The sequence below is a fragment of the Hemiscyllium ocellatum genome, chromosome 2, assembly GCF_020745735.1.
Source record: "Hemiscyllium ocellatum isolate sHemOce1 chromosome 2, sHemOce1.pat.X.cur, whole genome shotgun sequence".
NCBI classification, from domain to species: Eukaryota; Metazoa; Chordata; class Chondrichthyes; order Orectolobiformes; family Hemiscylliidae; genus Hemiscyllium; species Hemiscyllium ocellatum.
The window spans coordinates 120114994-120131522 of record NC_083402.1 but is presented as its reverse complement, the minus strand read 5'-3'; the positions used below and the strand labels follow the sequence as shown (position 1 = coordinate 120131522).

Below are 16529 nucleotides of genomic sequence, written 5' to 3'. Positions count from 1 at the left end.
CGTTTTATTGTCCCCGACATCATGGATTTGAATTTTAAAAAAGTGAAAATATTAGGTGGGACTGTGGAGCTCACCAACATAGACATCACTTGAATTGAATAGTATAAATATTTTATTTTCCTTCAATGAGTTGCAGGCATCGCTGCTAAGACAAGCAATGTTAGGGAGATTAGTTGACATGTCAGTTATCTGTTGGTGTTCAGTCATCAGGTAGCCTTTCAATCTATAATTGAATGTTCACCCTTACATTTTATACTTTGCATTAAATGAACAGCAAGTTTGTAATAGCTTCTCCTCCTGATTCACCCCATTAACTCTGTTGTCCTCCAAGGCCTCTCCTATTTCTTATCTGCATTCTGGCGTTCACGTCTTTGGAAATCACAGCCATGGTTTACAGTTATTTCAATCAGCCTGTCGTGATATATTTTCACACACCTCTGGGATAGGTGGGACTTATGCTAACAACACCCACCACAGTTGCTAAATTCTTAAACTATTTGTCTGATGTCCCAGCACTGAATCAGCAGACATTTCTTCTGATTAAAGATTGAGAATGAGACCACTGTCTTCCCTCAAACTTAGCTTTCAATTTGCGTCACATTCCTTGACAACTGTGTATGGCTGAACCAGATTGATTACAATATTGGCCACATATTTAATAGAGGTCAGCTTGTGACTCTGTATCTGCACCATTACAAAACTGCTTTATTTTTATTATATTGCCAGCTCTGCCCATGCCTCAGCGACTTTATCTATTGCTCACCTTGTTACCTCTGGATTTGACTATTCCAATGCTTTGCCAGCTGGCTTCCACTCAATTGAGGTAATCTAAAACTAGGAACATTATCACCATTCCTTGTTGCTGAGTGCACCTAAATAATCTGCAGTAGTTTACAGGAGTAGCTATTACCTTCCCCAAGAAAATTAAGGTCTAGACAATAAATGCTGGCCTAATCAATGACAGCACATCTCAAGAAAGACAAAAACAATTCCAATTTGTGTCTTCTCCCAAATCCAGTTCACCCATCTCCCTGTGGTCATTGACCTACATTGGCTCCTGGTTAAGCAGTGCCTTGATTTGAATTTTATCATCCTGGATTTCAATCCCTCCACATCCTCCACCGTCTTTATCTCAGTAACCTCTGTCAGCTGAAAACCTGCTTAGCTAATTCTGGCCTTAAGTGGAAGTCCTCAGGCCCTCACAGGAACAGCTATGAAACACTTTTTTTTCCTGAAGAGTTTTTGCACTTAAAACATTAACCCTGTTTTTCCCTCCACAGCCATTTCCTGTCTGAAACAAAATTTAGCACCGAGCTCAGTGAAATTAGATCACATGACCAAAAGCTTTGTCAAAGAAGTAGGTTTTAAGGCAAAGTGGTTTAAGGAGGGAAATTCCAAAGCTTTGGCTTGAGAGGTTGGGCCCTAGGCATGTGAAGGCATTTCAACCAATGGTGATTTAATTAAAATGGCATGGGTGCCCAACACACCAAAACTGGGGGAAGCACAAATATTTCACAATGTCATAAGGTTGAAGGAAGTGACTAGAGCTGAGGAGGAGAATAGCAACCGAGGGATTTGAAAACATGCGTAAGAAATGTAAAAAAAAAATCCAGGTATTGGTGGATTGGAAGTCAATTTGGGACAGGCTTGCATATGGATAATAGGTGAACAGGACTCGGTGCAAATTAGGACACAGGCAGATTTTATAAATTGTATATGAATAATAGCAACCTCTGCATCTTGGTAAGTCAGTGTTTAATGATAAATAACTCTTTCAAAATGAGAAGAAAATCTGTTCTATTCCATTGAATTCAATTTGTACAGCCATTGATGCTATACATTTACATTGTGCTTTCATCCTGTAATTAATGGTGTCCATTGTACTCATCCTCTTGCATTGGTGGAATAACTTCTCCTGTTTCCAAAATTCTGTCACCCTGAAGGAACAAATATAAAATATATGTCAGATGTGTGATTAGCTCAACAGATTCTCACTCGATTTGAAGGCCTAGAGTATAGTATGATGTTCTAAAGTATGGTATTCTTTATGGTAAGTTTCCTTGTTTGCTTTTTCCAGATTTCCTCCATCTTAATTATATGTTTCCAGTCGTGAGTTTTTGCATCAATTGGTTATTTTGAATTTCAATTCTTAGCAATCATATTGTGCAAGCATTCTTGTCTCCATGTCATTTCACCACAAAGTCTACACGATAACATTCCAGCAGTGAAGACCCTGCAAAACAGTTTGCTTAACATTTCCTCGTCCAAGCTACTTTTTCATAATCATACAACAAGAAAGAATCCCTGAGGCCTATCAAGTCTGTGCCAACCTATCTGCACTAATCTTAGCTTCTAGAACTTGGCCCATAGCTTTGACTATTATGACATTTCAAAAGCTTATCTACATACTTTTTAAAGGTTGTGAGGTTTCCTGCCTCAAGCAGTGCATTCCAAATTTCCACCATTTCTGTGAAAAATATTTCCACAAATCCCATCTAAACCTCCTGCCCTTCACTGTAAAATTATGCACCCTCGTAAATGAATCTTCAACGAAGAAGAACAGCTGTTTTCTATCCACCCCATCTATGCTCCACAATCTTATTTACATCAATCAGGGTCCCTTCTGCCTTTTCGTCTCCAAAGCAAACAATCTAAACCTATCCAGCCTCTTTTCATAGCTAAGATGCACCATCCCAGGCAGCATTCTGGGATCTCCTCCAATGTAATCACATCCTTTCTGCAGTGAGGTGACATAGCACTTCAGTTGTTGCCTAACAAAAGTTTTGTACATTTTGAACACAAACTTCCCATTCTTATAATCTATGCCATGAGTGATAAAGGCAAGTGTCCTGTATGCATTCTTGACTGACCCTATGAAAATGTCCTTTCAGGGATCTGGACAGGCACCACAAGATTCTCCTTTTTATAGTCCTAAAAGATGTACTCACAAATATAGGAAACAAAAAAAAGCCCAGAAAGGTTGTAGCGATCACTGGCAGTATTTTTCATTGGCTTTCTCTTAATTTCCTGGCATTACTTTGCTTTAAATCCTGGAATAACAGAGAAAATGGCCTGTTTCCAGAATTCTCTTCTGAAACAGAAATGGTTGGAGGCAGTAGAAATCTTACCCAAAGGTACTTCACTATCATCCTTTTCACAAATTATATGATGCACCTCACTTAATCATCTGGATAAGAAACAAATTCTCCTCTGAATATGTCATGATCTCTGTTTATGCATCGATTTTCTATATTTGAAGGCTCCCTAGCTCACACCAATGCACACACATCCTCAATGAGATAGTTCTCAAGACCCATCAAGTGGCAGGCATCTTCCAACTCATCTGCAATGAAACAGGATATTTTCTTCACGGTCAAATATTGGGAGAAGCAGAAGTCAGAACTCTTCTAGCCACTTCTTGGGAATTGTCTTTGCTTCCTTAAAATTATATGATTTTGGATAGTTGAAAACAGGATGACAAAATACAATGTACACTAATGCAGGCAAGTACCATTCAACTATGGTACTGCATACTGCAAATTTATCTCAAAATATCACCTATATGTGCTACAGTTAAATCTTGATATTAGAGGAATTTTCAGGAGCATGCTTATTAGCTCTGTGATTCTGTGCCTCTCCAAGGAGATTACACAGCTGAGGGGACTGGAGGGAATGAAGTCACATTCAAAGTTTCTGTTTGATGAATAAAAACTCGTGCTGATGCCAGTTTATTTTTGTTTCATTTCAGATTTCCATTGTTCTCAATTTTTTAAATAAATCTCTCTTCAGTATTTTATTAAATTGAAGAACCTGCTTATACGTTGTTGGACGTGGCACAAATTCTGGCAAGTAACTCACCGGGAAAATTCTCGGTTTCACACTCACAATGCCATATGGTTTTGTCTGTGGAATGGAAAGCACATATCAAAGAAATGAAACATTGATACATATTATCCACAAAATCTACACTTCCACAGTATCTTTAACATTGTAAGTACCCCCAAGATACCGAACAGGAGCGATTCTCATACAAGGACAGTGAACAAAAGCTTGATCAGAGATGCAGGTTTTAAGGAGTTAGAGAGGGAAGGTATTCCAGAGCTCAGGGCTTAGGCAACTGAAGGTAAAGCCACCAATGGTAAAGCAATGAAAATCCTTGCTAAGATATTTGTATCATCAGTAGCTGCAGGTGAGGTGCCGTTAGACTGCAGATTGGTGCCACTATTTAAGAAAGGTGATAAAAAAAAATCAGGAAACTGTAGCCTGGTGAGCCTGACGTCGGTGGTGAGCAAGTTGTTGAAGGGAATCCTGAAGGACAGGATTTACAAGCATTTGGAAAGGCAAGGACTGATTAGGGATAGTCAACATAGCTTTGTGCATGGAAAATCATGTCTCACTAACTTGAGTGAGTTTTTTGAAGAAGTAACGAAGAGGCTTATGAGGGCAGAGTGGTGGACGTGATCTATATGGATTCGACAAGGTTCCTCAAAGAAGACTGGTTAGCAACGTTAGGTCACATGGAATACACATGGCTCTAAGGTAGAAGGCAGAGGGTGGTGATAGAGGGTTTCTTTTCAGACTGGAGGCCTGTGACCAGTGGTATGCCACAGGATTGGTGCTGGGTCCACTGCTTTTCATTATTCATGTAAATGATTTGGATGTTAACATAAGAGTTATGGTTAGTAGGTTTGCAGGTGACACCAAAATTGGAGGCATAGCGGACAGCAAAGAAGGGTACCTCACAGTACAATGGGATCTTAATCAGATAGGCCAGTGGGCTGAGGAGTGGCAGATGGAGTTTAATTTAGATAAATGTAAGGAGCTGCATTTTGGAAGGGTAAATCTGGGCAGGACTTATACACTTAATGATAAGGTCCTGGGGAGTGTTGCTGAACAAAGAGACCTTGGAGTGCAGGTTTGTAGTTCCTTGAAAATGGAGTCGCAGGTAGATAGGATAATGAAGAAGTCGTTTGGTTGCCTTTACTAGTCAGTGCATGAAGTTTAGGAGTTGGGAAGTATTGTTGCTGTACAGGACATTGGTTAGACCACTATTGGAATAGTGTGTGCAATTCTAATGTCCCTGCTATAGGAAGGATGTTGTGAAACTTGAAAGGCTTCAGAAAAGATTGACAAGGATATGGCCAAGATTAGAGGGTTTACACTATAGGGAGAGACTGCATAGACTGGGACTATTTTCCTTGGAGCATCAGAGGCTGAGGGGTGACCTAAGAGAGGTTTGTAAAATCATGAGGGCCATGGATACGGTAAATAAACAAGGTCTTTTTCCCTAGGTGGGCAAGTTCAAAACTAGAGGGCATATGTTTAAGATGAGGGGAAAGATTTAAGAGAGATCAGGGGCAACTTTTTCATGTAGAGGGTGGTGCGTGAATGGAGTGAGCTGCCAGTGAAAGCTGATACAATACAACATTTAAAAGGCATCTGATTGGATACATGAATAGGAAGGGTTTAAATGAATATGGGTTAAATGTTGGCAAATGGGGACTAGATTTATTTAGGATATCTGGTTAACATGCATGAGTTGGCCTGAAGGGTTCGTTTCTGTGCTGAACATCTCCATGACAAAAATCATCAATGCTCAAGAGTGTAGAACTGAAAAAGGACAGAACAACTGCAGATGTTTGATGTGATAAGGTGAGGCCATGGTTAGATTTGAGAATAATACACTTTGTTCCTGAAATGTACTCCAAAGATGCGGGCAAGATATGCAGCTTCCAAATTTACCTATACTGCTCGTTTTCTCTGTTTTGCATGATCTTGTATTTGTTTGATCCCTAAAAAAAGTCTGTGTGAACCTAACTGCTACCATTCTATTGCTTCTAACTCTAATATCTTAGAATTAGTTACAGCACAGAAATAAGCAATTTCTTTCATTGTGTGCAAGCTAGATCTCTAGAAGACGAACTCAACCAATCCCATTCACAAACGTAGCTTTGTTACTTGTGGAAATGCTACACTGGTGGGAGGTGCTGTCCTTTGAATAGGATGTTAAGCCAAAGCCTCATGTTCCACAATAGTAGAAATAAGCTGTTTCTAATATTACAGCAGTGAGTGTGCTTCAAAAGTGCTTCATTAGCTGTAAATTGGTTAGGGACATTCAGGAAGAAACTACAGACAATGTAATCTGTTAGCTCTTCATTTAGATTACCAACAATTGCCAGTACTTACTGCAACATGGTACTTCACATAGTAGTGAATAATCCAGGCAGGAATCAACAACCGAGTCAACGTCCACCAGCCAGCAAAGCATGTCTTGTAGGTCTGAAATATGAAATAATTACAAAGTGAGAACATCCCCATCAAGATTACAAGAATATAAGATTTTAGAAAAAGAGCAGTCAAGACACTTTAGAAAGTGGTTACTTAGATTAGAACATTGAAACCATTGGTTTACAAATAGCAGAGTGACTCATTTCGTATTCAAAACCATGATGTACTTCTGCTAAAAGCAATCTTATTACAATAAATTCAGTGCAAAATTGTCCTTACCTCCAAGCCAGGTGTCCTGGGTTCAAGTATCACCTGCTGTAGATGTGTGTATTAACATCTTTGAACAGGTTGATTAGAAAAATATCTAACTACAAGCTCTTATCTTTGGAACTGTTTCAACAAATCTCATTTACATCTTCTCCAGGAGAGGCAGGTGCTCCTGCTTGCAGGTAGAGCATGGGACCTGGCATCAGCAGCCCATTGGCGAGGTGGGCCCAGTGAAGAAGAGATGGTGCCTGAAGAGTGGTGACTCTGACATTGTTGGGTCCAGCACACGCAGCATCACAGGTAAATCGTTGGTGAGCTGGCTCAGGGTTCAGGAATCATGGCAGAGGTGACAGAACAAAGGTGGACTTTCTTTTCAGCTATATCTTTTTATTCTTAAACTATTTCAAATAGCACTGGATTGTGGCGACAGCTGAAACTTTTCACTATGTTGTTCATTGAAGACTACAAGTGACAATAATTCAACGTTCATCAATTGTTATGACACGGAAGGAACCATTCTGCCCATTGTACCAACTGTGGTTGTATTACCTCATGCCAATCTCCTCCTTTTACCACATATATTCCACTTCAATTCAAATACCATAACCATCCAATGCCTCCACCATATTTCTAGAACAGTGCATTCCATATTCTAACTCCTTGTTGTGAGCAAAGGTTTTTCTCACATCACCCTTGATTCATTTGCACATTAAATCTATGCACTCTCCTTTTTCCTTTTATGAGCGGGAACACCAACCAACCCCACCTCCCTGTGGCTGAACATTTTAACTCCCCCTCTCACTCCACCAAGGATTTGCAGGTCCTGGGCCTCTTCCACCCGACACCTGGAGGAAGAATGCCTCATCTTCCGCCTTGGGACCCTGTAACCACACTGGATTAATGAGGAATTCACCAGTTTCCACATTTCCCCTCCCCCATCTTATCCCAGTCCCAAACCTCCAACGCAGCACCACCCTTTTGACCTCTCCAATGTCCTTCCCAACCATCCACTCCACCCTCCTCTCTGACCTATCACCTTCGCCGCCATCTTCATCGATCTATTGCATTTCCAGCTACCTTTCCCGCAATCCCACCATCCTCCCATTTATCTTTCACACCCCCACCAAGGGCCCACAAGCCTCATTCCTGATGAAGGGCTTATGTCTGAAACATCCATTCTCCTGCTCCTCTGATGCTGCCTATCCCACTGTGCTTTTCCAGCACCACACTCTCGACTCTGATCTCCATCATCTGCAGACCTCACTTTCTCCTTTTTTTAAACACCTTCTTACCTAGTCTGTCCAGCACACTCACGATTTTGAAAACTGCTACCAAGTCTCATGGCAACCTTCCTCTCTCGAAGGAGTACTGTCCCAACTTCTTCAATCTCTCCTTAGGTAGCTGAAGTTTCTCATATCTGGAACTATTCTAGTAAACCGCTTCTGCATTCTCTTCGATGCACTTGCATCTTTCCTGTAATGTGGCCCCCACATCTGTACACAATACTCCACCTGAGTTCAACATCACCTCTTGTACTCCATGCTCCTATTAATAAAGCCAAGAACACAGCATACTTTATGCACTTGTCCTGCCACCTTCAATAATCTGTGCACACACATACCCAGGTCTCTCTACTCTTGGAGTAAAAAGTGAGGTCTGCAGATGCTGGAGATCAGAGCTGAAAATGTGTTGCTGGTTAAAGCTCAGCAGGTTAGGCAGCATCCAAGGAACAAGAAATTCGACGTTTCGGGCCAGAGCCCTCGTCGAATTTCCTGTTCCTTGGATGCTGCCTAACCTGTTGTGCTTTAACCAGTAACACATTTTCAGCTCTCTACTCTTGCACCACTTTAGAATTTTCTATTGTCTTTCAATGTTCTTGCGACCAAAATGCATCACATTGCACTTCTCTGCATTGAACCTCATCTCCACCTATCTGTGAACTCTACCAACCTATAGAGTCATAGTGAAAGTGAGGACTGCAGATGCTGGAGAGTCAGAGTTGACAAAGCATGGTACTGGAAAAAGCACAGCAGGTCAGGCAGCATCTGAGAAGCAAGAAAGTTGACATTTCAGGACTGGTGGGGGTGGGTGGGGAAGGGGGCTTAGAGATAAATGGGGGTGGAGTGTGGGACTGGTGAAAGGTAGGTGGGATGGCAAAAAAGTGGGCGAAAATATGAGGTGATGGTGATAGGTCGGTGGTAAGTGGAAAAGTGGGATGGAAGGTGGACAGATAGGTCAGGTCAAGAGGGTGGATCTGAGTCAGAGGGTTGGATCTAGGATGAGGTGGGAGACGGGAGATTTGCAAATTGGTGAGTTCAATGTTCATGCTTTGTGGTTGTCGAATCCCAAGACAGAAGATGTTCCTCTTCCAGTTTGCAGGTGGTCTTGTGTAGGCAGTGGAGGAGGCCCAGAATGGATCTGTCCTCAAGGGAGTTGAAGTGGATGGTGACAGGAAGGTGGGGTTAGTTGGTGCGTATGGACCAGAGACAGCCCCTGACCTCGGTCTCTCCAACGTAGAGAAGACCACAGCAAGAGCACCAGTTACAATAAATGAATACCAACTGTGGACCCAACTTCCACAGCTACATTAACTAAACCTCCTCAAACCTCTCCTCTCCTGTAAAAATGCGATCCCTTACACCCAATTCCTCCACCGTAACTGCTCTCAGAATGAGTGATCCACTCTAGGACATCCCAGATGTCCTCTTACTTCAAGGATCCTAATTTACCCTCTCACGTGATCAACTGCCCTCAATCACATCTCCTCCATTTCCCATGTTGCTGCCCTTGAACTTCTCCCCCCAACAAGGATAGAATCCACCCTGGTCTTCACATTCCAACCCATCAAACTCCAAATTTAGCACATCATTCACTGCCATTTTTGCCACCTACAGTCAGCCCCCACCACCAAAAATATATTTCCCTCCCCACCCCATTCTGCATTCTGTACAAACCATCCCTTCCGTGATACCTTCATTAGGTCCACACTCCCCACCAACCCTAACCCTTTCACCGTAAGAGGTGCAAAACCTGTGCCCACACCTCAAAGGATCATTTCAAATCCAGCAGGGATTTACTTGTATATTCTCCAACCTCATTTATTGCATCTGGTGCTCTTGATGTGGTCTCCTCTACATCGGAGATACCAAGCGCGAACTTGTGGAATGGTTCAGGGAACATCTCTGGTCCGTACATCCAACCAACCCCACCTTCCTGTGACTGTCCACTTCAATTCCCCATCCCACTTCCTGAGGATATATCCATTCCAGGCGTCCTCCACTGCCTACACAAGGCCACCCATAAACTGGAGGAGGAACAACTCATCTTTCACCTTGGGAGCCTACAACCCCCACATGGCATGGACATTGAAGTAACCAGTTTCCAAATCTTCCCTCCCCCCACACCATTCCAGACCCAAATTTCCAACTCGGATCCACCCTCCTGACCTGACCTACCTGTCCATCTTCCTTCTCACCTATCTGTTCCACACTTCCCACCGACATAGCACCATCACTTCCTACCTTCACCCACCATCCACCTTCCTTTCCCCTACCCCCCCCCCTTTATCTCTTGGCCCCCTTTCCCCCGTCCCAAGCCTGAAGAACAATTATGCCTGAAACATTGACTCTTGCTCCTTAGATGCTGCCTGACCTGCTGTGCTTCTTGCAGCCCTACACTTTATCAACTATAGAGTCATACAGTATGGAAACAGACCCTTCAGTTCAACTCATCCATTCCAATCACGTTTCCCAAATTAAACTAGCCCCACTTGCCTGTGTTTGACCCACACCCCTCTCAACCTTTCTTTCATGTACCTGTCCAAATTCTTTTAAATGATAAAACTGTACCTGCACCTACCATTTCAATCCAGGTATGAACCACTGTCTGTGTGAAAAGTTGCCTTTCAATTCACTTTTAAATCTTGCTCATCTCACCTTAAAACTATAATCCCTAGTTTTGACCTCCCCCATCTTAGGGAAAAGATCTTTGCTATTCACCCTATTTCTGCTTCTTATGGTTTTATATACCTGTAAAAGGTCATCCCTCAACCTCCTAAACTCTAGGAAAAAAGTTCCAATCTATTCAACCTCTTCTTATAATTCAAACCCTCCAGTCCCAGTAATATCCTTGTCAATCGTCTCTGTATTCTTTTCAATTTAATAATAATAAGGCAGCCAGAGCTATATGCAGTACTCCTAAAGTGGCCTCTCACCAATGTCCTGTACAGCCGCATGACATCCCAACTCCTTTATTAAACACTCTGACCAATGAAGGCAAGCATCCAAATGCTTTCTTCACTACTCTGGCTACTTATGACACCACTTTCAATATTATTTTTCAGTTAAATTCTGTCCTCCTCTCAGTTTACAATTCTTTCAAGATTAGTGTCATCTGCAAACTTTGTAATTGGCCCATGCAAACCAAGACCCAGATCATTAATATATCTCGGGAAAAGCAAGGGTTCCATTACTGACCCCTGGGGATTTCCACTAGAAACCTTCCTCCAGCCTGAAAAATATTCATTGACCATTACTCTGTTTCCTGCCACAGCCAATTTTCTATTCACATTGTTACTGTCCCTACCATAACCTACAACTGGCCTTGTGTGTCTATTGTGTAGCACAGTATCAAATATCTTCTGGAAGTCATGTATACCACATACCAACATTAACCTCATGACTTCTCCAAAAAAACTCAAACAATTTAATTAAACATAATTTCCTCTTTAAAAATGCATGCTGAAGCTCTCCCAATCAACCCATCTTTTTTTTCTACGTGACTATTAATTCTGTCCTGAACAAATACTTCTTACATTCATTAGCTTCTTTTGCAAATTACCTTAAATCTGTGACATCTTCTTCTCGATCTTTCCATAAGAAAATAGATTCACCTTATCTACTCTGTCATGATTTTGAAAATTTCTGTCAAGTCTTTTCTGGGTCTTATTATTTCTAAAGAAAACAGTCCCAGGTGGGAATGTTTATTTTAGTAAAAGATAAAAGTTTTAAAGATGGTATTGGGTCAAATTTGCAGATGTTAGAAGTGACAATCAACTAAGAGAAAGTGAGGATTACAGATGCTGGAGATCAGACTTGAAAAGTGGGACACTGCAGAAACACAGCAGTCAGGCAGCATCCGAGGAGCAGGAGAATCAACACTTCTGGCATAAGCCCTTCATCAGGAATGTGGTGGGGTGCAGGGGGACTGAGAGATAAACAGGAAGGTGGGGTGGTGGTAGGTAGCTGGGAAGGCAATATGTAGATGCAGGTGGGGCGTGATGGTGATAGGTCAGAAGGGAGGATAGAACAGATAGGTGAGAAGGAAGATGGACAGGTAGAACAGTCCAAGAGCACGGTGCTGAGTTGGAGGATTGGATCTGGGACGAGGTGTGGGGAGGGGAGATGTGGAAACCGGTGCAGTCGACCATTGATGCTGTGTAGTTGTATAAGAACTTAACAGTTGGAGGTGGAGGTGGCCCAGGACTTGCATGTCCTTGGGGTGTGGGAGGGGGAGTTGAAGTGGTCAGCCACAGGGCAGTGGGGTTTGTTCATTGCATGTATCCCAGAAATGTTCCCTGAAATGTTCCATGAGTTGGCTTCCTGTCTCCCCAGTGTAGAGGAGACCACATCAAGAGCAACAGACAGAGTAGATAACGTGTTTGCATGTCTCTGCTGGATATAGAAGGATCCTTTGGAGCCTTGGATGGAGATGCCACGACGGGAGGGGGAGGAGGAAGGTGTGGACACAAGTTTTACACCCCTTATGTCAGCAAGGGAAGGTGCCAGGAGTGGAGGGTAGGTTATTGAGGGGCATGGACCTAACCAGATAGTCATGGAGGGCATGGTATCAGCAGAATGGTGATAGGAGTGGGGAGAGAGAAATATCTCTCTAGTGGTGGGGTCTGACTGTAGGTGGCGGATCAACTGCCGAATGAGAAAGAGAACAGGCCCATTAATACTCAGCTATCCTTTTGAGCCAAGGACAGAACCGAATATAAAGGATTCAGTGAGACCCCAGATACACAGAGCAAAACCTCATTAACAGGAGATCACAATGTAAGGTCACAGTGAGGTCACTGTCTACCTGAGGTCACAGTCCATGTAATGTAGTAAAGTGCCTGCCTATTAACCACTACTAGGTGACAGTTCACATTCACTCACATAAACTCGCCAGAGACTCCGCGGCTGCAGAAATCCATCCCAGAACCGGGCCACGGGCCCTTTGCTTTCGGGCGGGAGGACGGGTTCACGTGGGCTCAGCTCCTGGTCCTTCAACCACTGGCGACGCAACTTCACCAACTGCTGGAACCGGGCCTTCTCATCGGGCGTGTAACCCAGCGGCATGTCGACAGCGACGGCACACGGCAGTAACCAGGCCGCGGTCACTAGGACATTGGCGTCAGAGCGACACCGGCCTGGGTTACTTTTCGGCGCACTGTGATGACGTCGCACCTGCCGGGACGAAGGCACTGCGACGAACCTTATGCCGACCAGGAGGAGGACTCCGCTGAGCGCCACCTCCTGGCCGGGAGGAGGACACTGCAGCGTGCTGCAGGCTTACCAGGAGGACCAAGTTATTCCTCTCTCCCCATATCCAAGTTGATAAAACAATCAAAAGCTATCCAGACAGGATAGGCAAGTTACCTTGTCACACACAAGTTCCAATCAATGACTATCTCGACAACAAGTAATCTAACCACTACCCCCAGTATCCTGAGATTTACCACTGACCACATGCTGAACTACTGGCTATATAAATACTGTGGTTGCAACAGCAGGTCAGAGGCAAGGAATCCTGCATTGAGTAGCTCATATCCTGACTCCCAAAGTCTGTTAGGCAAAAGTGAGGATTGCAGATGCTGGAAACCAGAGTTTAGATTAGAGTGGTACTGGAAAAGCATAGCAGATCAGGCAGCATCCAAGGAGCAGGAAAATTGGGGTATACCCCAAAAGCCCTTCATCAGGAAGGGTTTTTGCCCGAAACATCGATTTTCCTGCTCCTTGGATGCTGCCTGACCTGCTGTGCTTTTCCAGCACCACTCTGATCTAAACTCCCAAAGTCTGTTCACTATCAGCAAGTCAGGTTGGAACACTCAATCCCCATTCCCAGGGATGAGTGCAACTTCAATAAAGTTTCAAGACAAGGTGGTACATTTTTAAGATGAGAGGAGAAAGATTTTAAAAAGACATTAAAACAAATACATTAAGGACAAAAGAGTATCTCGGGAGAAAATAGAGCCCCTTAAGGATCAGCAAGGCCACCTATGTGTGGAACCACAGGAGACTGGGCAGATACTAAACAAATATTGTGCATCAGTGTTTACGGTGGAGAAGGATATGGAAGAAGAGAACATGTGGAAATAGAGACATCTTAAAAAATGTTCATATTACAGAGAATGACTTAAAAAGCATAAAGGTGGATAAACCCCTGAGGCCTGATCAGGTGTAACCTAGAACTCTGTGGGAAGCTCAGGAGGTGATTGTTGGGACATTTGCTGAGATATTTGCCTTTCCAAAATGCAGCACCTCACATTTATCTAAATTAAACTCCATCTCCCATTCCTCGGCCCATTGGCCCATCCAATCAAGGTCCTGTTGTTCTCTGAGGCAACCTTCTTCGCTGTCCACTACACCTCCAATTTTGGTGTCATCTGCAAACTTACTAACCCTACCTCCTATGTTCACATCCAAATCATTTTTATAAATGATGAAAAGCAGAGGACCCAACATTGATCCTTGATAGCCACAGGTGAAGACTGGAGTTTGGCTAACGAGGTGCCACTATTTAAGAAAAGTAGTCAGGAAAAGCCAGGGAACGAGAGACCAGTGAGCCTGACATCAGCGGTGGGCAATTTGTTGGAGGAAATCCTGTGGGACAGGATTTATGCTCATTTGGAAAGGCAAGAACTGATTAGGGATAGTCAACATGGCTTTGTTCGTGGGGAATTGTGTCTCACAAACTTGATTGAGTTTTTGAAGAAATAACAAAGAGGAAATGATGAGGGCAGAGCAGTGAATACGATCTTTATGGATTTAATGAGGTGTTCAACAAGGTTTCTCATGCTAGACTGGTTAGCAAGGTTAGGCTACATGGAATACAGAAAGAGTTAGCCATCTGGATACAGAACTGGCTCAAAGATAGAATACAGAGGGTGATGGTCGAGGGTTGCTTTTTAGACTGGAGGCCTGTGACCAGCAGTGTACCACAAGAATCGGTATTGGGTTCACTGCTTTTCATTATTTATATAAATAATTTGGATGTGAACATAGGAAGTATAGTTGTACGTTTGCAAATGACACCAAAATTGGAGGTGTAGTGGACAGCAAAGAAAGTTCCCTCAGAGAACAACAGGACCTTGATTGGATGGGCTGAGGGATGGAAGATGGAGTTTAATTTAGATAAATGTGAGGTGCTGCATTTTGGAAAGGCAAATCAGAGCAGGACATATACACTTAATGGTAAGGTTCTGGGAAAAATTGCTGAACAAGGAGACCTTGAAGTGCAGGTTCATAGTTTCTTGAAAGTGGAGTCGCAGGTAGATAGGATAGTGAAGAAGGCATTTAGTATGCTTTCCTTTAATGGTCAGTGCATTGAGTACAGGAGTTGGGAGTTCATGTTGCAGTTGTACAGGACATTGGTTAGGCCACTTTTTGAATACTGCGTGCAATTCTGGTCTCGCTGCTGTAGGAAGAATGTTATAAAATTGAAAGGGTTCAAAAAAGATTAACAAGAATGTTGCCAGGGTTGGAGGGTTTGAGCTATAGGGAGAATCTGAATAGGCTGGGGCTATTTTCCCTGGAGTGAGGGTGGCTGAGGGGTCACCTTATAGAGATTTATAAAATCATGAGGGGTATTGGTAAGGTAAATAGACAAAGGGGGGGGGGTCTAAAACTAAAGGACATAGGTTTAAGGTAAGAGAGGAAAAAATTAAAAGGGATCTAAGGGGCAACGTTTTCACCAAGAAAGTGGTCCACGCATGGAATGAGCTGCCAGAGGAAGTGGTGGAGGCTGATACAATTACAAAATTTAAAAATCACCTGGTGGCCATATGAGAGATACGGGTTCAATGCTGGAAAATGGGACTAGATTTATTTAGGATATTTGGTTGGCATGGACAAGCTGGACAGAAGGCTAACCTTGCTAACCAGTCTAGTGTGAGAAACCGTGTTGAACACTTCACTAAATCCATATAGATCATATCCACTGCTCTGCCCACATGAATAATTTTTTATTATTTCTTCAGAAAACTCAATAAAGTTTGTGAGACACAATTCCCCACGCACAAAGCCACGTAGACTATCCCTAATCAATTCTTGCCTTTCCAAGTATATGTAAATCCGGTCCCTCAGGATTCCCTCCACAACTTGCCCATCACTGATGTCAGGCTCACTGGTCTCTCGTTCCCTGGCATTTCCTTACCACCTTTCTTAAATAGTGGCAACTCGTTATCCATTGGTCCATACTGTATATCTCTATGACTCTCTGACATAAGGGGCAGAGGGTGGTTCGCATGTGGAATAAACTTCCTGAGGAAGTGATGGATATGGGTACAATTACAACATTTGAAAGACATTTGAATAAGTACATGGATAGTAAACATTTGGAGGGATATGTGCCAGGAGCAGGCAGGTAGGACTCGTTAATTTGGGATTGTGTTTGACATGGACTAATTGGACCGAAGGGTTTCTTCCTATGCTCTATGACTCTATGACAGTCAAGAAGGTTTACACTGCCCAGGACAAAGCAGTCTGCTTGATTGGCATCACATCCACAAACACCTGCTCTTTCCACTGCCAAAGATCAGTAGCAACAGTATGTACTATTTACAAGATGCACTGTAGAAATTTACCAAGGCTTCTTTGTTAGCACCTTCCAAACCCACAAATATGACCATCTAGAAGGACAAGGGCAACAAATATATGAGAACACCTCCAGCCTGAAGTTCTCTTCCAAGTCATACTATTTTGACTTGGAAATATATCACCATTCCTTCACTATCTCTAGATAAAATAGCACTGTGGATGTTCTTAACC

General features: G+C 43.0%; 1 protein-coding gene across 1 annotated transcript; it reads right to left on the bottom strand.

Moving 5' to 3' along the window:
* Window positions 1-1738: 1738 nt before the first annotated feature.
* Window positions 1739-12942, bottom strand: ndufb6 (NADH:ubiquinone oxidoreductase subunit B). The gene is made up of 4 exons (XM_060839430.1): window positions 12657-12942; window positions 6187-6279; window positions 3859-3903; window positions 1739-1937 (listed from the first exon to the last, which is right to left on the bottom strand). Exons 1-4 carry the CDS (start codon window positions 12837-12839, stop codon window positions 1866-1868), a joined length of 393 nt encoding a protein of 130 aa, XP_060695413.1. The 5' UTR covers window positions 12840-12942; the 3' UTR covers window positions 1739-1865.
* Window positions 12943-16529: the final 3587 nt, after the last annotated feature.

Coding starts and splice junctions, on each gene's coding strand:
- ndufb6 (XM_060839430.1), bottom strand. CDS start 12,839: ATGCCGCTGGGTTACACGCCCGATGAGAAGGCCCGGTTCCAGCAGTTG. Junction 3,904..6,186: donor ATGTGAAGTACCATGTTGCA/GTAAGTACTGGC, acceptor TCCATTCCACAG/ACAAAACCATATGGCATTGT. Junction 1,938..3,858: donor TGAAACCGAGAATTTTCCCG/GTGAGTTACTTG, acceptor TTGTTCCTTCAG/GGTGACAGAATTTTGGAAAC.